Genomic DNA, 27,585 nt, shown 5'->3' on the forward strand with positions numbered 1-27,585 from the left:
ATTTTCTGAAAGAGGGCAAACCTTTAACTTATTTCCCCCGGATAAAAACTCTCATCCCACAGAGCTATTACATGACTCAGTCACACTACAACAGAAACAACTGGAAGCCTTACAGACAATATTATTATATGATGTCACAATGCATTGCAATACTGTGTGACACATAAAACAGGTGTAACACAGTCAAAAAGCCCTCTTGGGAATAGTGTAACAATGTAAATAAAGCATGACAACACACTATATAAGTCCCCTGTTGTCATTATATGTACTTATATGTACATTATATATGTGGCCCACATACACACACACACACACACACACACACACACACACACACACACACACACACACACACACACACACACACACACACACACACACACAAACAATCCCTCTCTCCATTGACGGCCGGCCTCCTTACGACGACAGCCAATGCAGGCGCACCAAGCAGGCGAGCCTTCATAAGCCGACCCCCTATTTTAACTGGTATAACATACCCAGCTCTGATCATGTGACGGTTAAGCGAACTACCAGCCCTCTGGAGAGAGAGAGAGAGAGAGAGAGAGAGAGAGAGAGAGAGAGAGAGAGAGAGAGATAGGGGGAGAGAGATTTTGAGAGAGAGAGAGAGAGAGAGAGAGAGATTGTGTGCATGTGTGTGCATGTGTGTATTTGTATGAGAGAGAGAGAGAGAGAGAGAGAGAGAGAGAGAGAGAGAGAGAGAGAGAGAGAGAGAGAGAGAGAGAGAGAGAGAGCGTGGTGGAGTAAAGCTATGCAAAGACCGTGTCTTGGAGTTATATTGCCATTACGCACGATTACGCACTGACAGCTACTTTCAGGTGGAGAGCGCTTAGCGGTAAGAAGCGCAATCTTGGATTCCTCACATATACAGGTGAGTGCAGAAGCAGTCGGCAGGCTTGGTGTGATTTGAACAGTGGACTGAAAAGCGCTTGTTTATATATATATGTGTGTGTGTGTGTGTGTGTGTGCGTGTGTTTCTGTCTGTCGCTGTCAAGTACAGTCAAGCATGGCTTCGCTGGAGGCATCTGCTCGCTATACTGCATGTGAAGCTTTCAAGCTTATGGCGATGCAGTGATATTATACTGTATGTGCAGCTGCTGTTTTCACACTAATAACTCATATAAATCGAAAATGCAGCGCATGACATATCTGATTGAATATTTTATTTTTAATTCATCTTTTATTTGTATTTTTCTTACTTGATATCGGGGTTTATTTTCTCCCTGTGGCTTGACAGTCACTGTCACGGTCCGCAGTGTTAAATAGGCCATAAATAAGTTCCGAGCTTAACCTTAACTTAACCTCGTACAGCGTGGAGGAGCGCATCATGCTGTCGAACTCTTCAGATATTTCGGTGCGACAGGGTTACTGTGATCAAATGACTTAAGACTTGGCCAAGCTGATGTGTTTCCAAAACTTTTTTTCCATGATCTATCGCGTAGGTACAGCAGCAAAACACCTCAGCCGCTCGATGTCATATGACTTTATCACATAAATCATATCTGAGTCGCATATTGGATTTACATCTCTAAATAACAAAGAAGGTGAGAAACAACAGCTTCTAAAGCATCATAAGAAGGATAATCTTTAACCTTGTGTGATTGCGATCACATAACTCAAAGTTTCTAAAATTATGATGACATTAAACTATTTACTGAGGCACCTGGAATCTGTTTGAGGACCCCTGGAGGTCCCTAGACTGACTTTGGAAAAAACTGACTGCTTTTTCGCTCTACAGAAGAGGGCGCACATTCATTTTGTTGAGTGCATTCAATACACATGTAGCCTTTTAAAGCTTTAAAAAGGGGATTTTAACGTCATGTTTAATCATCATAAGCTACTCATTGCATTTAAAGCCATTTGATAATGTTTTGCATTTTAATCCATGTAAATGTAGACATGGTGCATTGTTTGAACTATTTGGATAAAAATAGATATTAAATCCTTCACTCATCATTTCAGTGAAATCTGCTGATCTTACACTCATGAAATATCACCACGGGCATGTCAACCGCCTGGACTGCATTATTTTGCTGTAACTGGTGGAACTTTGCGGTTTTATTGTATTCCAAGTGCATATAGCCCCCCTATATGTCATTTTAGCATTGCAATTGTTTTTCTTTAAGTGATAAATACTTACCTTGTGGCCCTTAGCAAGCAATGATAAGGGCCACAAGGGAGAAATAAATAGAAGCACACCATTAAATGACAGGAGAACTGTGCGGCTTTATCTTAGAAGGTGAGATGGTGAGAAATGGGAACCCCTGATTCTACATGGTCAGCTTGTAGCACCAGCAGCTGCAGCACACACACACACACACATACACACACACACACACACACACACACACACACACACACACACACACACACACACACACACACACACACACACACACACACACACACACAGAGAGTCTTCAAATTCCACTTCTTTCACACGTGGTTGACTTTCCTTTTGGAGCGCCATCAGACCTCTTGAACAAGCAACAGGTAGTGCATAGAAACCAAATGGTAAAATTCCATCTGTATACTGGTTTACACATTTTTATATAAACCTGCAGAACTATCTTGTAAAACATTAACCTCACAGTTTAAAGTCAGACTGGCCACATAGTGCAGTCAGTCTGTCTAAACTGAGCAGGCTGAGTCAAGACAGTCTGCTGGACCCCCTTCTCTCAGCAGGTCTTCCTCACCACCTCATGAAGCTATAACACCAGTTATCTTCCTCTCTGTCCCCATCCTCCTCCTCATCCTTTTCTGACTAACTGTGTTGTCGTGCTAGTTTGTAGAATTGGATGGGTTACATTAGTGCACAAAACTGTTGACTGTAAAGTAAAATTTAACTTTGATTCAGATTTACTTAAAAGTGGTTTTAGACTCATGTACAATATCAAAGACATTTTTTTCATTGTTATAACTGATGAACAATCATTTGTCTTCTGCAGGAGGAAGAACACAGTTTTTTATCAACATTCAGCCAATCTTCAGCAGAACAGCTTGATCTTCACAGCAGAGTCCAGCTGCCATTCATCCGCACAGGAATGGTGGATCACTTGCCGCTTGGTGAGGAGACCTTCCTGTATTACACCCGCTCCCCGGGGTCTGACTATAAATGCCCATGCTGCCACGCCAATGGTAGCGTGTCACCGGGTATCATGGTAACTGATGCATGTATCTACCACCACCACCACCACCACCACCACCCCTACCAAGGGGTGACACTCTCGTCTTCGCCTCACCAGTCTGAGGATGACCTCAGCGACTCCTCCAGCCCTCGTTCCTCCCTCTGCTCCAGCCCCGAGTCCTCGTCGCAGACATCGCAGCACCTTCTCAGCTCAAGCTACGAGAGCAGGAGCAGCAGGAGCAGTGGGAGCTCTTCAGGAGGAGAGAGTCAAGACAGCCTGCTGGACCTCCTTCTCTCACAGGCATCCCTCACCACCTCAATAAACTATAATGCCAGCAGCAGCTCTCTCTCCTCTCCTGCATCTTCATCTCTGTCCCTATCCTCCCCACCTTCCTCTTCCTCCTCGTCTCCCACTGCTCCCCTTTTACCCATGGGCCTGGCCTGGGAGTCCAAGAGGGAGCAACGGCTGAGTGTCCTCCAGCAGCAGGCCAAAGACGACAGCTACGAGTTCCCCGTCTTCTTAGACGAGCTGCAGGATCCTGCAGCGCTCCTCTTTCAGCCCACCCTGGAGGAGATTGAGGAGTTCCTGGAGGAGAACATGGTGGTGGCGATGGAGAAAGAAGAGGAGGGGAGTGATGAAGAGATGTCACAGATGCCAGAGGACGTTGAGGCGGAAAGTACAAGGACAATAGCGGGAGAAGTCATATCAGCGTTGCAGAACTCAGATCAGACTGTGCCTGTGGCTCATTCTCCACTGTCCTCCTACACAGAGACCAAACATACACCATGTGCCTCTGACATGGACAGCTCACCATCAACAGTGGATGCTAGTTGTATAGCTGGCACTAGTTCTTCTTTTAGTGGAGTTGATGGGATCAAACAGGAGGACTGTGGATCACCGTCAGCCTCATCAGATGGTACCAATGCTGCCTCCAGTGTGCCTGTCATCTTACAAATCCAGCCCATACAGATCAAACAAGAGCCCAGCCCCAGTGCCATATCAGATGCTGTCACCCAGCAAGCCCAACCCCAGAAAACCCAATCCCAGGCAACACAGGCCCAATCGGATATCAAAATCGCCCAGCTCCTGGTTAACATCCAGGGGCAAACCTTTGCCTTGGTGCCTCAGCTGCTTTCCCCAGCAAACATTGCTAATGCAGGCAAAAATGGAGGCGCTTGTTCGTCCAAATTTGTCCGTATCGCGCCGGTTCCCATTGCCGCCAAACCCATGGGGCTCGGGGAAGGCGGGTTGGGCGGAGGTTCGGCTGCGGGTGTGCTCGCCGGCGGCCAGAGGTACCAGAAGAGTGCTGTAGCAGACCTTATTAAAATGCACAAGTGCTCTTTTCCCGGCTGCAACAAGATGTACACCAAGAGCAGCCACCTTAAAGCTCACCTGAGGAGGCACACGGGGGAGAAGCCCTTCGCCTGCACATGGCCCGGCTGTGGATGGAGGTGAGCGGGACCAGATATCATAGAAAGCATATATACACATTTGCAGCTTGAAGTGATCAAAGATTGGATGAGTGGATGGAGATGACTGATTGATAGATGGGTGGATAAATTGTACAGTGTAACGCAACTGCAGTGTGGACTGATCTATATGTTTATCTACACTACACAGATTACAGTAACCAGGGTTATCAACTTCCGCTGTTGATAATTGACATTTCCCAATCTGTGTTGACTTTGAAGAGACCTAGAAAGTGTTGCACATTAGAGACGAGAGCAGTCATGGATATACTCTTTACTCTGGGGTTGTTACAACTAAGAAGAGAATGTGACACTCTTTAAGAAAGTACAGATCTTAATCCATCAAGTGCAGTAGCAGGAAGATGGTTTATTATCTTGTTTTAGTGCTTTCTGGGGGATGAAACATGATGGAAGGTTTTCATCCTTTTTACAGAAACAGGCAATGGTTCAAAGTCCCCATTTTGTTTAAAAAAAACAAGATATTGTTTTACACTAGAGATAATGGTTTTATGGGGGAATAAATACTATATTATAAGGATTCAGGAGGAGGAGGAAGGAAAGTAGAAGGGGAAATGGCCTGTCTTCGGCATATATGACTTCAAATGTGTTTAAGAGAGTTATAATTTGTTAGATTCTACATGCTGGCTGTGTGTTCTCGCTATCTGTGTGTTTTTGTACCATGGTAAAGTTGTAGATTAGATAACAGTACCTTTTGAAGTTGTCTGCATGCAGACTTTGCCCTCTGCTAGTTATTGCACTTGTTTGCTTACTGTCTGCAACCACTTCACACACGCATATTCATGCATCAGAGATGTACTGAATTATTGCAGAATTAAAAGTTCAAAGTTTTTCATTCAGACAGACTCTCATGGTGCAAGCAATTCATTTTCAATCCATTGTGCATTCTTTAAAAGACTCCAAGACAGCAAACTGCCCCATGTCTCCTTTCTGTCTTTTAATCATTGCCTTCATCTGAGTAAGAATAAAAATTAAACTCTTCTATCCAAAGTTATCAGTGACCAGGCTTCACCCTGCAACAGCACACTGTGCAGAGTCTGTACTGCACTTGCAGCCATTTCAAATCCTCCAGATCTGACACTTTGTTTACACAATATCCATCATGTCTGGGTTATTCAAGTATTTAAAAAAGAAGGATATTATGTAATATCAAGATATCCTGGACAAAATAGAAAATGTTCTTGCATCTTGAAAAGATTTGTCAACTTGGCAACTCACAGTCCAGAATTGCAGCAAGATGTTCCGCTTAAAAGATATTTATACAATAATTTAGAAACTTTGATACACGTGACATCAGTACAAGTCAAGAACAGTATTTGGCAAACATGGTGAACCATGTCTTGTACTCTGGACAATGAGGATTTTCTATTTTCTAATGTAACATCGCTTATTGTTTGGCTGACACATGGACACACTGCTGTTTCCAGTTTGAAATTTGCTTTACAGATGGAAGCACAAAAAACATGGAATGATGAAATATAATACATAGCATTAGCTGCACTGCGGTGGTCTAATTTTAGTTTCGAGTCCAGGATATGACAATAGTAATAGAAACTGTTTAACTAGTGGCTTATCTCTCTAAGGCAGCAGTTATATTTTCTACATAATCGTATGAAGCAATCATATAGTTTAGAGCTTCTGTCTGTCTCTTACAGTGCATAGGTACCACTGGAAATATATCCCTAAAGCTGTACTATATCCTAAACATACTGCTCAAATGATACTGTAACTTTAGGTAAAGTTTAACATAAATTTGCAGATGTTTTCCAGCTGTCAGGTAGGAAACCAGCACATAAGACATTTGTTTTAACCTTAAGGAATGTGTATTTTTCAGAGTTTGAAAGGGTTTCACTGCTTCTTTAATGCACTGTAGGCACTCAGACTCAGGACGATGCATATCTTTATCTGACCTTAAAACATAATACCCCCAGCGCTCCCAAAACTACATTTCCAAAATATTTTACATGACAGCAGCAATATACTGTATTATACAGTTGCCCTTTCCCTGCTCCTCTCCCTCTGGGCCAGGAAATGGAAACGAATTGGGGAGTCAGGCACCTTTTCCCCTTTGTAACCTTCGAATAGATCCATGTGTTGGATCCTCTGAAGTAGGGAGAAGTGGTATTTCATCAGTCGGACAACTACATATACCAAGTCGTATTTTATCTTTGCAGAGTTTCTTTTCTCCCTCTCTTTCTCTCTGGCTGTTAGGTTTATGTTATGTTCATGTGCAGATCCGGATGTATAGGGAGAGTCACATGTCAACACTTAAAAAAACACATGCAGGCAATGCATACAGGAGCATGAAGTATGCTCAACTCAGACCTGCATGGAGACTCTAATGTGAGGTTTGTGTTGGATGGCTGGGCTCAAAACCAAACAGTTTGCTGTAATAACACTTTGACGTGTGTGTGTGTGTGTGTGTGTGTGTGTGTGTGTGTGTGTGTGTGTATGTGTGTGTGTGTGTGTGTGTGTTTGCATGCGTGCATGCTCGACATCTGTCATCGGGGCAGCGGCTTGTTGTCCTTGTCAGCTGATGCATACATCCTTACAACGAAACAATGTTGTCAGGCGGTGACACACTTTGATTTATCTTTAGATGTATTTATTTTTGCACAATGAAGAGGCATTAAGAGAGGAAAGAGAGGCATATCTTACTATCTGTCAGGAAGATGGTGATTTCTATCTATCTATACATATCATAGCTATCCTGCTGACCTCTGCAGGGAGGTCGGTGAGGTTGAAAGACTTTGCAGCTTTGCAAAAAAGGAGGAATTGAATCTGGCTTTTCTGGTTAAAAGATAAAATCCGCTCAGGAAAAGCAGTCAAAAGAGTTTTCATGGTTGGCTGTATATACGATTGCATGTAGGAGGCGGACTTCTGTCATTGATTAGTGCAGTCATGCATTAATGCGATATCCCTTTGAGTTTACATTGACTTTAAACTGACTTTCACAATGACAAGAGACACAAAGAACTATAAGCTGACCGGATAAAATAAACAAAAGGGACAGAAGAAACACAAAGATGACAAATAAAAATTTTGTATTGTATGTCTGCATGCCTGTATCTTTGTTACTGTAATTTTCCAGGTGTGTAACAAACCTGACTGCCCCACCTGTTTTCACTACGCTCTGTTGGCTGCAAAGCTGAGTGTAGGGACAAGCTAGAACAAAGCCTGCGAACGTGTTTCCCACAGCGCCCACGCTAATATGTATACTATGTTTTGCTGGGACCGTGCCAAGCCGCCCGGAGGACTTAAGGTGCAAAAACCATGCACCTCCACCCTTGGAGTTAAGAGTTCAATGAACTCCCATCCCAGGATCATGTTGAGCTGAAAAACCTTACACAATGTAGCTTAGGAAAGAAAGAGTGGAAGATATATCAAGAGAGGGAATGAGTTTGAGAGAGAGAGAGACAGATGGTATGGCTGCAAGAGACAGAGAGAGAACGAGAGTGTGAGAGAGAGAGAGAGAACTGGCACATAATCAGTCGTCCCAAAAAAACATGGATTTAAAGAACAATCAGGCTGTCTATTTGCATAAGTCTTAAATGCATGTTCTGTTGAAAGATCCTCCCCGGTACAGTATGTTATAGTTGGGCTCAGGCCCAGTTTGAGTCAGGAAATACATGGTTTCTATCATGCCCCAGCTTGAAGTTGATATAGTACAGCTTTATAGAGTGTAATGTGTGTGCCCGTCACATTACTTTAAGCAACAAATGTCCAGCCACATTTAAGTACAGAGACTGATCTCATTTCAGATTTTTATCTTAATAATGCTATGCCTCTTGGTGCTCTGGATTAAGAGGCCCAGTTAATCTCTTTAACATCTGCGAAAGCTGTCAAATGGCAGATGAGTCATCACAGTCATTTTAGCCTCGAGGTCTTTGTCACCTGCAGTAGTTTGCATTTCTTTATCAAAAATAAATCAAACATAGTGCTCATAGAGCTCATAGTGACGAAACTAAGGAGAATTATCGCTTGGCTGCACATCAATAGGCATTGGAGTGTCTCTCAAGCTCTGATAAAAGCACTGTATGCTACCTGAACAGCAAAGTTAGCAGCTAGTTGGTGAACATAGTGGAGGAGAGGCAGTAGTGGATTTATATTTGACAGGCTCCAAACATGGCTCCAAATGAATGCTAATGGTAACAGGACTGTATTTGTATGGGGTCTTTCTAGTTTTCCGACCACTCAAAGTGTGTGAGTGGTCACATTCAAGCCACATTCACCTATTCACACACATGTTCATACACTGATGGCAGGCTGCCATGCAATGTGCCTGCTCATCAGGAGGAGCTAATCTTTCCCACACACCGATAGCACAGTGTTCAGGAGCAATTTGGGGTTCAGTATCTTGTCTAAGGGAACCTCGACATGTGGACTGAAGGAGCCTGGAATCAAACTGCTGATCTTCAGATTAGTGTCACATTTAAGCCACAGATGCTAATGTTACCATGAGTCTGCTGGATGTGATAATAGGCAACTGTGTGCTAACACATCCACCCTAACAACTTAATAAGGTGATAATATGGCAATGGTTTGGGTGGGTAAGGGTTTTTTCAGTAGCTGTGCTGCTCCCCCCAGTGCCCAAAAATGATTAAATAATGCAGATTTAACTTAACACCATCATAAAGTTTGTTGTTAATTATTTATTCACTATACATTGCAGAGTGTATCATCTCCCTACACTGTTTTTGTGCTTTTGTGCGTCTACAAGGTTGAGTTTCATCTCAATGACTTGAAGTTTTTCGAAGACCTTTTTAGGAATCTCAAAACCACGTGGCATCCTTGAAGCCAGTACAATACATTTAACCATCAATTAAAATCTATGCCAAATATTCCAAGCTAGATAGGCCAAGCCAACACTCAATGCAGACTTTTAGGTGAAATACCACATCAGTCCACAGGTTTGATGATTTGTCTCGCGGTTATTGGCTTTTGAAACATCCACAGCTTAACTTTATAAGCTCTGTCAGTTATCTTCTTTTTACTGCTGGGCCATTAAAATGATGAATAGACTGGTTGTGTAATCCATGTCTAGGGTGGAAATGGTTTGTAATAACTGTGAGGGATGTCTTTACATCTCTAAGTTATCGCCTGCTGCTACTGGAAACACGCCGGGAAATCAATCCGTGTTACAGATTAATCTGATTTTAACAGCTTTGCTAATACATACAGTTACACACAAAGACATATACAAGAGGCACTACGCTATCATCCACTTAAACCTTCACTGTCACGGTATCCAAGCTGTCCGGGGCCCATAGAGACCACAGCGGAGCAAGCCAGGAATAGACCAGCTCATGTGTTGAGCTAAATATGGGACACCTCTTAAACTTCACAGAGAAGATGCAGGGCAACGCACATGTGTAGCGTCACACTTCTCAGATTACCCTCATATAAAACAGCTTGACATAGCTTTTATGTTATTTGGCAGCTTGAAGCTTGACTGGGTCCATTATTTCTACATAGGAGATTCTGTATACAAACAGATTGGTTCATTTATTTTAAAAAGTTGGACAATTTAAAAAGAACAGACGTATTTTCCTTAGACATGTCAGTTTTTTAAACTACTGACTCTTCATTTGCAATTGTGATTAAAGAATAAAACACAAAATTGGAGCTTTTTAGTGGAGAATTTTGGTTTAAAAGATATTCGGAAAACATATTTCATAAATCACATCCTGGGTTTCCTTCCGGCAGGTTCTCCCGATCGGATGAGCTGTCCCGACACCGGCGCTCCCACTCCGGAGTGAAACCATACCAGTGCATCGTCTGCGAGAAGAAGTTTGCCCGCAGTGATCACCTGTCGAAACACCTCAAAGTCCACCGCTTTCCACGAAGCAGCAGGACAGGACGCTCTGCAAACTGACCCCCCTAACCCCGCTCTGACAGACTGACGTTAAGCAGAGGAGGGTGGAGGAGGGGGGGCAATGGAGGGCTGGAGAGAGAGAGTTCGGGGTGGGGGGGGGTTCCTGTATGTGTGCGTGTTTGTGACGAAAGACAGAGAGGGAGGGGGGTGAAAGTCCAAACACCCTTTAAAAGGAGTCCGTGCAGGACTCTTTTGCTCGTGTGTGTTTATGTTCAAATATGTACGCGTGACGTACATTCATGGTACTGTGATAATTTATTGGGTGGCGAGGAAAAGACTGTAAAAAAACTAAACTAAAAACAGAAAACTGTTACTTGACACAACAGCCTCACAGGTGGAATAAGCTTCTTGTATACTTTTTTTGTCTCACTCAAATCTATTCTAATTTGAAGAAAGAGTATTTTTTCACTTTGAGGTGTGTGGTATTGTTCATGTTGGAGTCAAAAGCCTTATATCAGTAAAAGGGGTCTGCTACTATTTAAAACCCCCAGTGATTTTTTTTTACCTTCCTGGAGCCAAATGTTGTTGAAAGATAATGCTGTTAGCAAAAACTAATTTCTTAATGTCTTGAAATGTATTTGTTGCCCAGCAACAAGAACTTACTGGACATTGTATTAAGAAGTATTGGGAACTATCGAGGGGCCTTGGTTTAATTCTTTCTTCATAGACGATGTGTCAACATTCCTTTAGCTTTGAATGAATCTCTTTGTTTCCTTTGAGTTTAATTACAGGGAATAAACACACTGTAGTAATCTCAAACTGAAAAACAAAGCTCAAATTCATGTTGAATTACTGCTCACCACCAAGATCATATCACGACGTAATTTACACTGACACAAATTTCTGGTCATCTGCCCATACTGCGTAGAATTTTACAACATTGTGAATTATTGTTCTTCAAAAAACACCTTGTTTGTATCAACTGGTCAAAAGACTTCATCCAATAATGAAGCACAACTATTTTCAACTCATGATATGGTGCTACTTTGCATCATATCATGAAAGTATAGATAGAGACAAACATTTGTCTCTTGGTTTTGTCATGTTCTCTTAAGATGTTAACCATATCATTTGTTACTTCATACCACTGCTGTCAAAGTAATATTAAAATAATAGAGCATGGTAAACTACAAAGAGAAACAAGAAAAAGCTTCAAATCACTCTTCTTCCCACATAGTAATTTCAATACAGACTGACATTTTATACATCATGGGAAATGAATGAAAAGATGAACATCTGGAATTTTTGTGCTTGTTGCTCTTTAGTTGAAACTGGAATTGTGTACAGCAACATCATCAATAACAAATTCACCCAGACCATAAAAATAAATGTCTTGTGCGAGGTTATGTAACTTCATAATCTTAAAATTAAGATTATGCAATGGTGTCCACTGTTTCCACAAGTGGCAATTATAGGATAATGATAACTAATAAATTTGACTTAGTGATGTCAGCTACGCAGCAATATCTATGTAAAGTTTGTTAACCTTAGCCAATGTTAGCCCCAATAAGCTACTTGTCATACCAGAGGTTGCAGCGGGAAAACCTCTGAGTGTATTGGATTAAGAAAGGGAGTGTCTGAATTAAACTTTTCATTTGTAAGATAATGAATGTGCTATGTCTTCTTTCAAAAGTTACATAGACTCGCTTAAATATTTGGAATGTTTTAGGTGTCAGTTGAGAAAAAAAGAGTTTTCAGTTTGCGCCCATAAGAGCCTCTTCTCTTACCAAATCAAGTTTTAGCTTTTTCTGCTTCTCCCAACACATTAATTTCAATAGAGATTAAAATATTTACATATCAGATGAAATGAAAAGATTTACATATCAAATTTAACAGTTTTTTTGTTTGTTTTTTTGTACTTGTTACTCTAGAAAAGAAATGTATGCAGCTACAGCATCAAATAACAAATTCATAGGAAATCTTTAGCAATCTCTTTCATTTACTCTGGTCTACTTGTTAGCAGTGAAAAGCACCCAGAAAACACTATTATCTGTCATTTTGAACATATGAAATCTCTTGCCTTTGTCTTTGTACTGTAAGGGAACAGTGACTCTTTTGCTTTTCATTACATTACATGTACATGTATAGATTTCTTTATTCTGTTTTTTGCATCTCAGTTGAATTAAACCAAATGAATCATGGGGGGGAAGGGGGGGAACACAAAATGCCTACTGCACAGAGTCCAGAGATGGATTGTTGTGCCATAAGGTCGAAGCTAAGGATCAGTTGACAACATTAAGTATTGAAATGGTTTGAAGATAGGAATGTATCAGTTTAAACCGGCTGTTTTTGGATATGTTTGATTCGCTGAAACCTACAATGTTTGACAAACCCTTTGGGTGTTTAGTGCACAGCACGTGAATAAGACGCTGTATGGGGAAAGTGTATTATCTCTGCCAGGCATTCCTTCCATAGCTACAATCAGAAAAGACACTTTTCTGAGTGGGTGTTTTATGTGAACCCATGAATGTATGTAAATACTGAATGTGCATTTGGAAGGAGAACGGAAATATTCTTCTAATGATTTCTGTGATTGTGAACATTTTTTAAAAATATGTAAAGAAAGTGTACATAACATGATAATTCAAATATATATAGTGTAAAAAAAATATGGCAACTTTTTTGTCAGGTGTTTACGTGACACATTATTAAAACAGCTCATAAAATGTTTCATGATTCATCCATGGATCCGCATTTGAATGCATTTATGTAACAGTTTTGTGACTTGCACATATTTTGACAGGTGCAAAATGCAGTACAATATAATGTATTGTGACAGTCTGTTTTAAATGTGCTTGATTAACACTTAAATACAAAAAGAGTTGCTACAAATGTTATATTTTTGCTTTTGTTCTTCTATGTAAAACACATTTACAATAAAAATCCCAAAACCAAAGACCAGTCTCAATTTTTATCTTGGTCTCTTTCTTTACATCGCTGTCCTGATGTTTCCTTTAGTAGAATTCAATGACTTGGTTTGCCCAGTAAATAAGTCAAATTGAGGCTTAAGTTTGGGCAATTTATCTAAGCGCTAGAAATTATAACTAGCAACATATAATTAGCTTTTACTGAGTCTGAATATGATGTTACCATAAAAAGGTGACTGCTGCCACAAGTAGGATAATGCTAACTGCTAAAAGTGACACAGTAATCTTAGTTACACTGCTAAAGTTTGCTATTGTCAGCTTACATTGGCCACCATAAGCTACCTGTCCAAGTAAAGCGTTAGCAGTAGCATTGGCTTACTTAGTCTTGAAAAGAACAAGGGTGTGTTTTATTGCTTATAAAATACATGTATCACTTGTAAGATAATGAATGTGTCTTTTTTCAAAAGTTACTTGATTTAATATGATATTTGGTATTTTTATTAAAAGAGACATGCCGTGAAATATGACTTTCAATTAGCTCTCATTGGAACTGAATGATACTGACAGATCTCTGGCCCCACAAATAATAATGAGGACATTTCACAATAGGGAGGGACAATTAGATAATTAGAAGAGAGATTTACATAAACCACAATGATTCATGACCATGATCTGTTTCTTACCAGGCAAGCACAAACCAACTAAGCCACAGTGGCAAAATGTAGTGTAGACTGCATTTTGATTTATGTGTCAGTGCTAATTATATGGTGAACACTGACTGCAAAGAGAGTCTCCTTTTGAAATTGAGAAATACAAAATGTTTTAATTATTATGTTTGGAATACATATCTAAACCACTGACTGCAATTTACTTAAATTTAAGTGAGCTGGAGAGACGTTCGCACCGATTAAATGAGCAATAATATGTTAACGCAGCAGTAGAAGTGCTGGTATATAGATGTTGTTATCTTTGGACAAAGTTAGATTAGCTAAGCAAACTAGCTGCTGGCTGTAACTTCATATGTTGCAGTCAGATATGAACATCTTATCATCTAACTCTAGAAATAAAGTGAATACGTTTTCCTCCCAAAATGTTATACTATTCTTTAGAGCTAAGTGTTTTGGTTTTATGGCCCATATCTGTTAGACTGCTATAAAACCCGCTGTATGCTACCTGCTAGCCACAGACAAAAACCTAGCACTTAGCTGGTGAACACAGTGGGGCTTTCAACAGCTAAAGAGTCACAAATTTTCCATAAGAGTTGGAGTGAATATTTGGCATTTATCAGGTTGCCAGAAATAAACTCCAAATGAATGCTAATGTTTGTCTGTATCTACTGGATGTTGCAACAATTTTGTAACAACTTAGCAATATCCACTTCATAAGGTGATAATACATCAGTGTTGCCAGCTTATTGCACTGCCTCCAAGTCAAACAAATTATTGCAGATTTCATCTTCCATGGCAGATATTACTTTTTGGCTTTCAACACATTACCATCTTTCATTTACACAAGTCAGGAAACTGTATTCATTCTCATAAATGTAGAGATGTTTATTCCTAAAATCTCATAACATCCTGTGCTGCCATTTCAACAGCTATCAAGTGCCACTCCAAGTCATATTTCTTCTGCTTTTTACCCACATGTAGCTCAGGGAGAAAGACCAAAAAAAAGTGTTTCCCGTAAAGTTGCATAAGGAACATAAAGCTGGGAAACGTGAGGAATGTCAATGTAAGATTTGTACCACATGGCCAATTTGCATGGAAATTATACCCCCATTCTCTGCTCTTCATCCAGACTCTCCCCACCACTTATCGTAACCGTCTTCCCTCCGCCTCCTTGCAACATTTTAAATAACGCCTGGCTGTTTTCTGGCGCTGAGCGTGTTTGCTGAGTCATTGTGTATAAAGCACAGAGGTTGCAAGCTAAGAAAGTGGTAGCAGCTAACAGCGAAAGCAAGCTGTGTCTGTCTGTGTGATGTCTGTTCTGGATATAGATCATGTTGATTTATGAGCCAGTGCAGTCTGAGAGGCATTCTGGGAGGCAATGGGAGGATTTAATTCAACACATCTGGATCTGAACTACACTCTACTGGCTTCTCGTCTCAGGTTTAGCATTGAGGCTCCCTTTTCTGTTGATGTCCGTGAGTCTAAGTTTTTCTGAAAGGGAAAAAAGTCACCGGTTACTTATGTTACTGGACACCAAATACCTAAGCATACTCAAACACTGATTGCTTGGAAATGCCAAAGTCAGCATGTATGAACACGCAACAGGAGAATTAAATCAGTCTAATACCATTCTATTAACTTACATGCATGTTAACACAATATCCTATATCTTATACTTTTTAAATTCCATTGGCCCTGAAACAACTTGACTTAATTTAACTTAAAAAATAGATGAGCTTGTGACAGACATATTTAACCCCACTTTTATTGGCATGTCAATTTATTTCAGTTAGTGCTCAATGAGAAGTGGAGGTACATGGCAGCAGTTCAAAGAAAAGTATAGGGTTGACCTGAAAGGATATACATTAGGTGATACAGTCATGTAACACAAATGACTTGACGTGTTTTGACTTGAAATAAGTTGAATGACTGCTGAGAGTTCACTCAACTCATCAGTGATCTAAATGACCTTTCCAAAAAAAAAAGGTCACTGAGATCAACATTGTACAGCACATTATTTTTGTACTGACTCTATAGCAGCAACTAAAGTTCTAAGTCACTATCTAAATCCAGAAAAAACAAGGGGGTTATATTAAGTCAAGATAACATTTGGTTGTGTTAGAACTGTTTGTATTTGTTGACTTTACTTAAAATTTTAAGGCAGACCTTTCACTCACATTAGTAACAGACTGCCTGAGGATCTGAGAACAGCTGAAAGTGTTGAAATATTTATAAGTAAAGTCAAAACCTACCTGTTAAGCCTGGCTTTTGATTAAGAATTGTTTATAGTCTTTTTATTCTATTTTTCTTTTATTTGTTTTGTAATTTTTGCAAGTTTGTCCTACTTAATTTTATGTTGTTTTATTATTAGTTTGATTTTTTTTATCAATTTTATTTGTCTTTCTTTCGTCTTTTTAATCTCTTTTTTAGCCTAGTTTTAGTCTAACTTTGCTTAAACTTTCTATTTCATTTAACAATTTCTATTTTAACCTAGTTTATTTACTCTAATTTAACTTTTAATAAACCTTTTCTCTTGTTCTTATTTTTTATTTCCTCCTATTTATTTTACTTTATTTAAACATTCTTATTTTCTCTCATGTGCATTGGTCTAAATTTTTTATTATTTTATCATTATTTCCTTCATCGTTTTTTGTTACTTTTCTTAATGTTGTCCTTTGTCTACACTTGTTCTGTCTTATCGGCTTGTCAATTACCTGTGCACTTTGAACTACATCAACCTGTATGAAAGCTGCTATATAAATCAAGTTAAATTGCTTGATTTATGAGTTGAAACAAGTTTAATAGTGGCTTTTCCTAGTTTCCTGCTATGTTTGTTTACAGAGCCAGAGAGTGAAACTGTGGTTGCATCTCAGCCAATTCCATCATGCCCTATAGGCATTTACAGAAAAGAAACTCAAATTAACCCTTTAAGATCCTCTTGCTTGGTTTTCACTCCCTTCAATTACAGGTTTATGTCTGAGCCAGGCAAGTCATATATGTCATTATATTTTCACGATGAGTTAGGCTTCTCCAAAATGCTGACATTTTGCATGTCAGTGGTATTGCATGTGCACCAAGACAGTTTTTTGTTTTGTTTTGTGTTTTTTTGCATGGATAGGGTGTCAGTGTCCCAGGTATATAAAACCATGTTGATGAGAAATTCTATGCCATGTTGCCGTAGTAATGTATTGATTATGTAATAAAATAAAACATATGCATTACAAATTAATTTGAAAAAATTAACAGCACAGGAGTGGTGAAAGGTATAGCTGAGTTTTGGCACTTCAATTCCCATCATGCAAACAGAAAGCACTGTATAATGTTGCCATGGACACCACAGGTCTGTGCTTATAGCTTTAAGTTGATTATATTTGAGCTGATCTGCACTAATCTACTGTTTGCTCTGTAACCAATATGCAGACAACACTCAACTGTATACTAAAGTATAAATTTGATTAAAAGGCAAGATCTAAAGTTATAAAGAGCATATATTATTTCTCAACAGTTTAATAGATAGTTATCCTTATCGGGCATTAGAGGAACAACTAGTACTGTAAAAAGAAGGTCTCAGTGATTCCAGCAACATGTGTAGCACCAAAACGTGACAAAGCAAACAAGTGGCTGCTGAAAATGGGGCATCTAGCAGCTGAATAATCAGGCATTTTTCTCAGGGGTTATTGGAGACTAAACAGGTAGAGGCGTCAATGTTCATCTGATGGGATGATTATGTCTCTCTCTGTGTCTGCTGAAGTAAAAAGTGGTGTTGTTTACTGGCATATTAACCATAATAACTGCATAATGTTTTTGTTTATTTGTTCATTTATTGCAGGTAAAGAAAAAAAACACATAATACAAGAAAAGTAAAACATACACTGCTTTTGAGATGTGAAAAGAAAACAATAACTAACAAAATATAAATTTGCAGAAGGAGACAACCAAACCCATAATGGCTTGTTGGGTGGACCTCCTATGATGAGACATACAACATAAAAACTTAAGAGTAAAGAAATACAGACAAATACAAACAAAAGCCAAACAATAACATAAAGAACTATGGTAAAATAACTGAATAAACTGTGAAATAGTCATACTTTTGTATCTATATGATTGATTTGGTGATATTATGCCCCCTAGTGGCCAAAACTTTATTTAAGCAGCTTTAATGCCTAACATTTAAAAAAATAAATAAATAAATATATATTTTTTAATGTGAACAGGCATATTTCTTTATATATATACATAGAACGTTTTTATTTAGCATTTTAAAACAACTTTTTAAATCTATAGCGTGGGGATATGGTAAATAAAAAACATAGGAAAAGGGTTTTCCAGTTCCTGAAAAGTTGCAGACAGCTGTGTGTACTCTTCACAGCATGTCAGTGTTTGAGGGAGCAGGAGAAACAGATACTGTACACAAATCTGAAGGTCAGAGGCAAGTTACCCTGCAGCAAACTACAACAGCCCATGTGCTGATTTGACATGTGGGATCAGATGATAACTGTTATGCAATTGCCTGTAACCCTCAGCCAAGTTCAGAACTCTGTGTGTGTGTGTGTGTGTGTGTGTGTGTGTGTGTGTGTGTGTGTGTGTGTGTGTGTGTGTGTGTGTGTGTGTGTGTGTGCGTGTGTGCGTGTGTGTGTGTGGGTGGGTGTGAGCTCTTGAGTGTGTGTTTTAGACAGGGAAAGAATGGAGAAATATGCTAATGAAAGAACCCAAGCAAATACACATCTAACATGTTGCAACATCAGAAAAATCAGACTGTGTGTGTGTGTGTGTGTGTGTGTGTGTGTGTGTGTGTGTGTGTGTGTGTGTGTGTGTGTGTGCATGCGTGTGTGCATATGAGTTGGAGTGTGTTACCTTTACAGTAATGTACTTTCACATGTTGTGACAGGTTTCCCTTCAAGACAATTATGACTTATTGCATGTGTTGTCTGCACTACAACGCTTTTTTGTAGCAGTGCAGTACTGAGACTGAGTTGTGCATGTGGGTTTTAAATTAGTTTATTTAACATCACATTTAGTGATGTCACCTAATGGATCCTGTCATTACGTAATGTGCACAAATGATAGAGAGTCAGGCTAGTCGTCAGTCTCTGTTTCCTTCAGCTTAGTTTCATTATTGTTTTTCTTATAATTTTTTTATGGTGAACTATGTACTACAATATATACCACATACAGATGTTACATTACGTATCATCTGTCTCAACGCTGAAAATGGGAACCATCTTTATTATTGTTGTACTTGTTTCAGCTTCTCCAATGAGAGGTGGGTGTAGCATGCTAATAAAGGCTTATAGATATTACCCCAAATATGGATTTAATTCAATATATAATGTAGATCTGTCTCTTTTTTTAAATATCCACTTTCGGCACCATTTCCCACATTATTTAACTAGGGAGGCCGTTGTTCAACATTTGGGGCACATTTTTAAGAAACATTTTTTTAGACTGCTCAACAAACAAGATACAACGTATTAATTAGTTAATTAATTAATAGTGAGATTTAGTGAGTAGTCACCTTTATGTATGTGTAAGTACATGTAAGTCACCTGGTTGTAGCCTCATATTTAAAGGTAAGATAGAAGAATGGTGTGGATTTTCTCAGCTTATTTAAAAGATGTAAGCATATTTCTTTGTAGCATAAAATGTTCTATGCCCTTTAATATTTGTTTTTAGCATATTTGTCCTTTTTACAGCTCAATCATGTCTGATGTGTTCCTTTTGTTGTTTTAAACTGAAGCAGAAATGCAAAAAGCACACAATGTTCTTCTCCTCTGCTTGGCTAGGCAGCTCATTAAAAAGGTCCAAACTGAACTGATACAACCATACAGTGTGCTGAGATGGGTCTCTAGAGTCCAACGAAATGCCAGCACAGTTCTTTTCATCTGACTAATACAATATGGATTGGTAAACAGTACATCAGTTAGACACAGTGAGTAGGAGCAGGAGAAACCACTTTGACACACACGACACATCCATATGTGAAAAAACACTGATTGCACACCAGGCGTACAAAATAGACATGTCGGCACTCACATGTAGGAGAGAGGAATTCTCCTGTATGTCAACAACTGTAGGCTACGCAGCCAACTGAGAGCCAAGTTTATGACAACAAGACAGGATGGAGTCCTCTCTCTGGCAATTGTATTTCAGAGAGCCCACATGTCTTAAATAACTCCCACAGGACACTATGCAATTGGGTGCACGCAAAGTAGCTTCCAGAGGATGGAGTCACTGTACAGTAGCCTCAAACGAGCCACTATGTTTATCCTCCTCACTAAAGGAAAACTTTCCTGCACACGGGTTTGGCTCGGTTGGTAAAGCACAGGTTTGCCCTAGTGAATCAATTTAGCATCAAACTAGTCACAGTTTATCACACGTGTTTGTTTATGTACAAAATGATCTCAATCAGAAACATGCCTGTGTATTACTGCATTACAATTCATGCAGTTAAGACATGGAAAATTGCCTGAGGGGAGAGTGTTTGAGCCATTTTCAGGAGCCACATAACCATCAGTAAAAGTTTTGGCTCGCTTCCTTGAGGGAAAAAATAATATAAAGTTTCCATTGGGACTATTGGCAACTTCAATAGAAAGTAGTCTCAAATGAAAACTGTTGACAGAATTCACATCCTTTAAAAAAAAGAAGCAATACCACAATGTGAAAATACTTTATTAAAAATGAAAGCCCCACTTTCTAACTGTTACTAAAGTAGAAGTATGGTAGTGTTGCATCACAAGTAAGAGTATATGTCATCATGTCGTGTGTGTGAGGAGGCTTAGCCAAGGAAGGTGATGGGAGGCAGACTCAGACTGGTTCAATGACTTAAGAAACAGGATTTATAAACACCAGGGGTGTCAAACATATGGCCCGTGGGCCAGAACTGGCCTGACAACGGGTCCAATCTGGCCCACTGGATACTTACTAATTCCTTACTTAATTACTTGCTATTCTTGCTTATTTTTGCTCGCCATTCACAGTTAGGAACTCTGGTCTTCCAACGAACGTCCAACTTGAGACAACTGACTTGCAATGTGATTCAGATATGAAGGACAAATTTGCCTTGTGGACTTGGACACATATTATCAGTTTCTCATACCAGGATATCCCCAAAATTGAAAGGCGTGGCTGCAAAACATTTGTGCATGTTTGGGATGACTTGTCTTTGTGAACAAGCTTTTTCTGTGATAAGCATCAAAAAAATAAGACTGTGACCCAGACTGAGACATAATATTGTTGAAATTTGTTTTTGAATCGTTTATTATAGTACGTTTATTATTTATAGGTTATTATGCCATGGTTATAGTGTTCTGGCCCACATAAGATCATATTGGGCTGTAGCCTATGTGGCCCTTGAACCAAAAATGAGTTTGACACCCCTGATGTATGATAAGTAACACAACAAGCTAATAACTCACAAAAGACCAGACTTAATAACAAAACAGTAAGTGGACAGTAAGTACAGTATTTGAGTAAATTGATTTAGTTAAGTACTTCCACCGCTGTTTTAAATATCATTATTCAGTCCTGATAGCAATACAAATTCAATTCCATCCCTCAACTGTATTGATGGGGCAGCAAAAGTTTCATGGTAGACATAAAAAATCAGTAAATCAACAGAAACAGCATCTCTTGATACCACTTGAGACATTAAAGATGCGTCACTGAAAGATATTTCAGTTATAAACTCTGAAAATGATTTTATTTCCAGGCCCTTTGCCTCCTTTTCAATACAAGAGCTTACTGTCTAAACAATAAAAGCATGGCAGAATCTGTGTTGATTTTGGACTACATGCAGTTTATCTACAGTCGTCCCCTTCAGTCTAGGCAGCAGTGTTTTTGCGTACAACCCAAAAGTATTGGAACTATCAGTCACTTGTGTATTTTCCTAAGCAAAAGAGAAAGAAGGACATTCCTACTCCCTTTCATCCCCTTCTTATTCACTTTCCATCTCATAATTCTTTCAGGGCTGCAGTGACAAGCTTAAAAAAACCCTGCAAATTCATGTTTTTTGCCTGACTGATCCAACATAAACTCTTGGTGAATAGTGACGATCTGTCTGAGATGACTGACGCCAACCTGCTGGCAGAGAAGTGAAGTGAGTGAAACTTACGGTTAAACGTCAAAGGAGTAGAAAACAGTGTGGTATGCAAAAGAGGGGGGCTCTGACTTTATCATCGCCCTCAGGTCACATGCTGCACCCTCAACTCACCTTGTAGATATGCTGTCTTCCATCCCTTAAACCATCATGTCATACAAACTAAGAAACCCATGTAGACTAAGGTTACTAAAACTATACAAACACCAACTAAATGGTAAATTCTTAGTTATAATGTACAGTATCATGGCCTCAACTTAATATTCTATCATTTTAATAACATCTGTCACTACTATCACTCTCTCCTTTATATTTCCCTGTCCTTCCCTCTCCTCTCTGTCCACATCAACATATGTTTTACATTTTAGGCATTTACCAGTGACTTACAATGAAGGCAGAGTACAGAGGAGAAATCAATCATTTTTCTTCCTTCCCTTCTTTTCCCATTTCTCTCTCTTACAGACTAGAGGTGATTTTAATGAAGCAGAACAAACTGGCAAAGAGTTGGTGGGCAGAGGGCCAGAGAGGCCAGGCACTCATGGGGTTGGGATTGGAGCGTGACCGCCAGACCCAAGCTAAAGACTTTCAAAGCATTTTTAACTGGTGTGACATACTCGAGTGGTATCACTTGGGAGCATAAATCGTAGATTTGCTTTAAACTGGTGAAAGGTAGCCCAAAGCTGGTAACCTGCTTAGCAGCTGTTAGTGTGAAATGATGAAAAATGCCAAAAGTGAAAGCTGAAAAAACTGATTTGGCCACTTAGGGGCAGAGGAAACAATCTGTAAACACAACACTGACATAGAAAACTTGTTACTGTAGCAAACATAGACTGTATATAAGAAATGGAAGTAACATCCGTGACGTCACCCATTGGTTTGTGGACTGCTGCTCGGAGGCCAATAGTTTCGGATCAGAGCAATCTTGAATCAATCAACCTGTCAATCACGACGTAGCCACGCCCTAATGCATACCCTGCTTTATCGTCAAATATAAAATCAGGGAGGCCAAAATTTCACAAATGAACATCATACTGCATTGAAGAAGGCTTTAAACTAGCGATTGAGACTATAAACACATTTTGAAAACGTTTACTGATGTTAGAAATCAAGTGAGATGTAGGTGAATTCTCCATTGACTTGTATAGAGACAGAAGTCCTTTTGACACCAAAACTGTTGCCCCCTGGTGGCCTTTTGATAGAATGCAGTTTTAAGTTACTTCCACGTTGGCCTCATTTCAGAAGACCGGAACTCCCCGCCTGGTAGCAAACAGCTAAGGGCTTAGTAATTACCTGCTTTATTAGCGTCTGTGTTTATAGTCAAACCGCACCTACCAGTAACTATTTTGAGCTATGAATGAATGACACCCAACACTTTACTGCAGTAATAGCAATATTGTGCAAGAAAATATTAGTGAAAAAGCTTTAAATTTAGGCTAACATTGGCTAGCTAGTTAGCAAGACAGCTAACTAGCACTGTGTTAATGATTAAACCAAACTCTTACCAGTAACTATCTTGAACTATAAATGAATGACCCCCAACACTATGTTGCATTTAATAGCAATAATGAGCAAGAAAATCAGTCTGTCTAATAAGCAGCAACACAGAGCTATAAGGACGCTTTGCTCTCACATGCGCTGCATTGATAGTCACACAAACACACGCGCGCGCAGTCACTCTGTAGCGCGCACTCTTGCTCGTTCGCTCCAGATTCTGTGAAACTGGATCTCATTTACGGGCGTCAGGGAGTCGCTATCAATATAAGGGAAAGTTGGGATGTATGGATTACATTCTGTATATAATATATTAATTTCTGTGCAGTGGGATCTATCACTTCTCAGCGTGAGAAATGATAGGTGTGGCGTGTAAGCGTGTGAACTGCTTGAAATGTGTGTGTCTCACGGTCAATGCGTGAGACTTGAGAGGTCTGGGTTATTCATTCCTCTGCAACATTACTAGCCTTGCTACTACTACTACTATACTGCTTTCCAGGAGAAGAGTCGCATTTGTTATTTATAAATTTATATTATTAATTAAAAACACTTATTGTCAAAATAGAATTTAGCTATTTCAATTATTTGAGGGGACATGTGCCATTGCTTCTATACATCCAGCAGATATGGAGCAACATTAGCATTCATCTGTCACATTTATGTTGACCTAGCATGTCTGTCCAATATTCTTTTAGCTCGGTTTTTGGTCACCGGTAATTTCTGAGGGAAATATCTGAATCTTTAGTTCCTAAAAGCTCAACTATGTGCTAACTAATCATAAACTTTGCCTGTCTACTGTTTGTGTCTGAGCAGGTAGCGTGCAGTGGGCTTCACAAAAACCCAAACACTGAAAAACCCACTGCTTAGAAATCCCACTGTATAAAAACAGCTTCCTGCTGCGGCTGTAATCAATGATATGACAGTGGTAAGAATGATTGTAATTAAAGACAGAGAGGCAAAGAACCTTGGGGAAGGATTCAATCAGTTATGAGAGCAACATGTTGGAACACATATGTCTAAAGTTACAGTAGCAAGTTGCTGTGCAGGTTAGTGGTTTGACAGGAGCGGTGTAAACCGGTTTCATGATCCTTCCTCACCGGCTATTATCCTTGACTTTTACGCTAAGCCTGTTGTTATTCTAAGACTCTGAAAGAATGTGTTATTTAAAAAATGACACAGCTTATCCTGTGATGTTGATGAACAACGGAAATGCAGAAATGTCAAAAACATTTTCAGGAGATCACAAAAAATATGAAATGGGTAAATGTTATTTTATTTTATTTACAGCAAAAAGAAAAAAGAATCAGATGTTCTTTATTTTCCATGTTTGACTTTCTTTAGGTCTCAATCATAAGCATGGATCAGAGCCAGTTCAGTGTCAAGTGTAAGTGTTTGAAGTACAGTCAGAGTTTGGTCCATATCAGTCTTCAGAACACACAGCTGTCTAGTGTAACAGGCTGTGATGTAAAGTGTTAATGTGAGCGTTGGCTTCATTATGTGTTTATCTAGTGAGTCATGTTCCCTGGGGAGAGGCGATGAAGACCATAATCTACCCTCAACAGCAACTGCAAAAGATACACATTATGCCTGGGAGCAATGTGTGTCTTTGTGCACTTGAGTGTGTATTTCGTCATCTTTCTTTGAGATCTTTTGAGTGTCCTTAAATGTAAATGTAAATTTAAAGGCCTATAAAGTATCATCAGTTCTTGTGTAAAACACACACACACAGACACACACACACACACACACATAAAGCGTCACTATCACCAGCGGAGCAGATATCCTCACCTCCAATCTGAACCTCTTTTAAAACATTACGTATGTGTCTGCAGTAATTAAGCCTCAATTGGCACTTTAACACTGGCACTTTTTAATGAGTTTCTGATCCAGTGTGTTTTTAACAGTCTCCCTCTCTTTGCTTTTCCACTTATTCATACACATAAATCTAGCGAAGCAGTTTTATATAAAAGTACTCCTGAGGATTCTAATTCAGGAGTTCCAAACGTGCAAATTTCATGGTCATCGCAGCATACAGAAATGGTGAGGAAAAGAAGAAGTGAGAATACCCATCCTGTTCCTCCTTCTCAAGCAGGAGTTACATTCTTATTGGATGATTCTGCAGCTTACAATTTACCCCCCCCCCCCCCCCCCCCCCCCCCCCCCCCCATGCCAAGGTTCAGTGCCAGGGGAGGAAATAGCCTGGCCTTTATTTACCATAGCGTGAGAATGTAGTGAGTGTATGGAAGTCAAAGTTGTGCAAATTTCACATCACAGATCTTTTTTTTTTTTTTTAAACCTTAAATCACCCTTAACCATACTGTAGTTACCATTTGAGAATATTGTAGAGTTTTATGTTTTTTTTTTTTTTTTTTTTTAAATACATTGGCTTTGAATGTAATCTGTGTTTTTCCAAAAAGATAGGTTATTTCTGTCTTGCAATATAGTTGGCCAACCCAGTATCCATAGGAACTATTGAATCTTCTCTAGTTCCAATGCTCAGTGCCAATACAGGAGGTAGTGTGGCCACAACTATGCTCTCTGTCCAACCCTCACCACAATACAGACACCATGTGCAAATATTGCATGGACGTATAGTTATATATCTCCTTGATATAAGCAATAAATCACATATAACTACAGTATAGGAAAAAGTCATTACATGTGAGCAAGCAGGCACAAACTTTACAAGTCTAATGTTTAAAGTTAAATATTATAAATGATTCTCCTTAATGGAGGCAGAAATATGAAAAAATATTATTTTAGAATTGAAGCTGAGTGATTGCTCATAAGAAGACAATAAATCACTATTGGTTCTTATGAATGGAACAGTTAGAAAATGACGTTTCTGGAAAACAAACTCTCCACTGAACAAATGAAAGGCTGTTAACTGGCAGCACATCAGGGGAACCAGGTGAATGCACAGACACAGCAGAGACAGGTGTAAAGTTCCCTAGAGCTAGTTCAGTGTCCCTTTTTATTAGCTTCATTTTGACTTACAACACACTTACATATTGTCTAATTTTATTTTTTATTTGTTTATTTGCTGTTGTTTTATTGTATTGAACTTTTCTTTTTCTATGTAAAGCACTTTGAGCTACATCCCCTGTATGAAAGGTGCTCTATAAATAAAGTTTCTTCTAAAGTATTCTTATTCTTATTCTTAGCAAGCATCAGACCAGAGGAAGCTTGGGAAAGGGCCAGGAAGGTCCAGAGGATGGGAGCTGTGAGGAGGTGTGGGTAGAATCAGAATCCTGGACAGAGGAGTGTCCGTGCAGGTCAAACAGGGCAGAGCTGAGCAAATGAGTACAGGCTAAGTCCAGGGAGACAGGGGTTGGACAGCAGAGCAGAACAAGGTTAACAAAAGCACAAGGTTACGAATAGCAAAAATCTGGTGGCTGGAAGCATAACCTAGTACTGGCTGAAGAGTGGCTACAGTGTGGCAGTGCTGAGGTTCAGTAAGCAGGGTTGCAGGAGAGGATGCAGCTGCTGGAACGTCGTTCTGCTCCAGCACACCTGTCTCAAATCAGATAATCACACACAGGGAGAGGGAGAGTGATAACCGTTATGCTGTGGTAGTGGAAGGTGTGTCAGAAGTAGGGGCTGATGTAACAGAATGATCCTTTCTCCTGATTTAAGGTGAAATATTACTTTTAAAGTTGGTATTCATTTAGAAGAATCTATCTAAAAAGCACAGAGCCTTCCTGGGGTCACAGGGTAGAAAAAAAACACTTGATGTGCAAATGTGGTCGCACAGATTTCTAAACCATGCTGTCAGAGTCACAGTCCATGCACACATACTCCACGGTTCAAAACCAGAAAAACTGACATTTATTTCTGACTTATAGACTTTGACTGGTTCCTCTTTTGGACTTTCTGTTTTGGGAGGAGCAATCTGCTGTTAAATCTACATAAAATTGAATGTACTGGGCGGATGAGGTCACCGCAAGGCAGGT

General features: G+C 39.5%; 1 protein-coding gene across 1 annotated transcript; it reads left to right on the plus strand.

Annotated features, from left to right (window-relative positions):
- The first annotated feature begins 732 nt into the window (after window positions 1-732).
- LOC133987393 (Krueppel-like factor 15) lies at window positions 733-13,398 on the plus strand. The gene is made up of 3 exons (XM_062426744.1): window positions 733-889; window positions 2,967-4,597; window positions 10,340-13,398. The coding sequence occupies exons 2-3, from the start codon at window positions 3,063-3,065 to the stop codon at window positions 10,506-10,508; spliced, it is 1,704 nt and encodes a 567-aa protein (XP_062282728.1). The 5' UTR covers window positions 733-889; window positions 2,967-3,062; the 3' UTR covers window positions 10,509-13,398.
- Window positions 13,399-27,585: the final 14,187 nt, after the last annotated feature.

This window comes from Scomber scombrus, chromosome 10 (genome assembly GCF_963691925.1).
Source record: "Scomber scombrus chromosome 10, fScoSco1.1, whole genome shotgun sequence".
NCBI classification, from domain to species: Eukaryota; Metazoa; Chordata; class Actinopteri; order Scombriformes; family Scombridae; genus Scomber; species Scomber scombrus.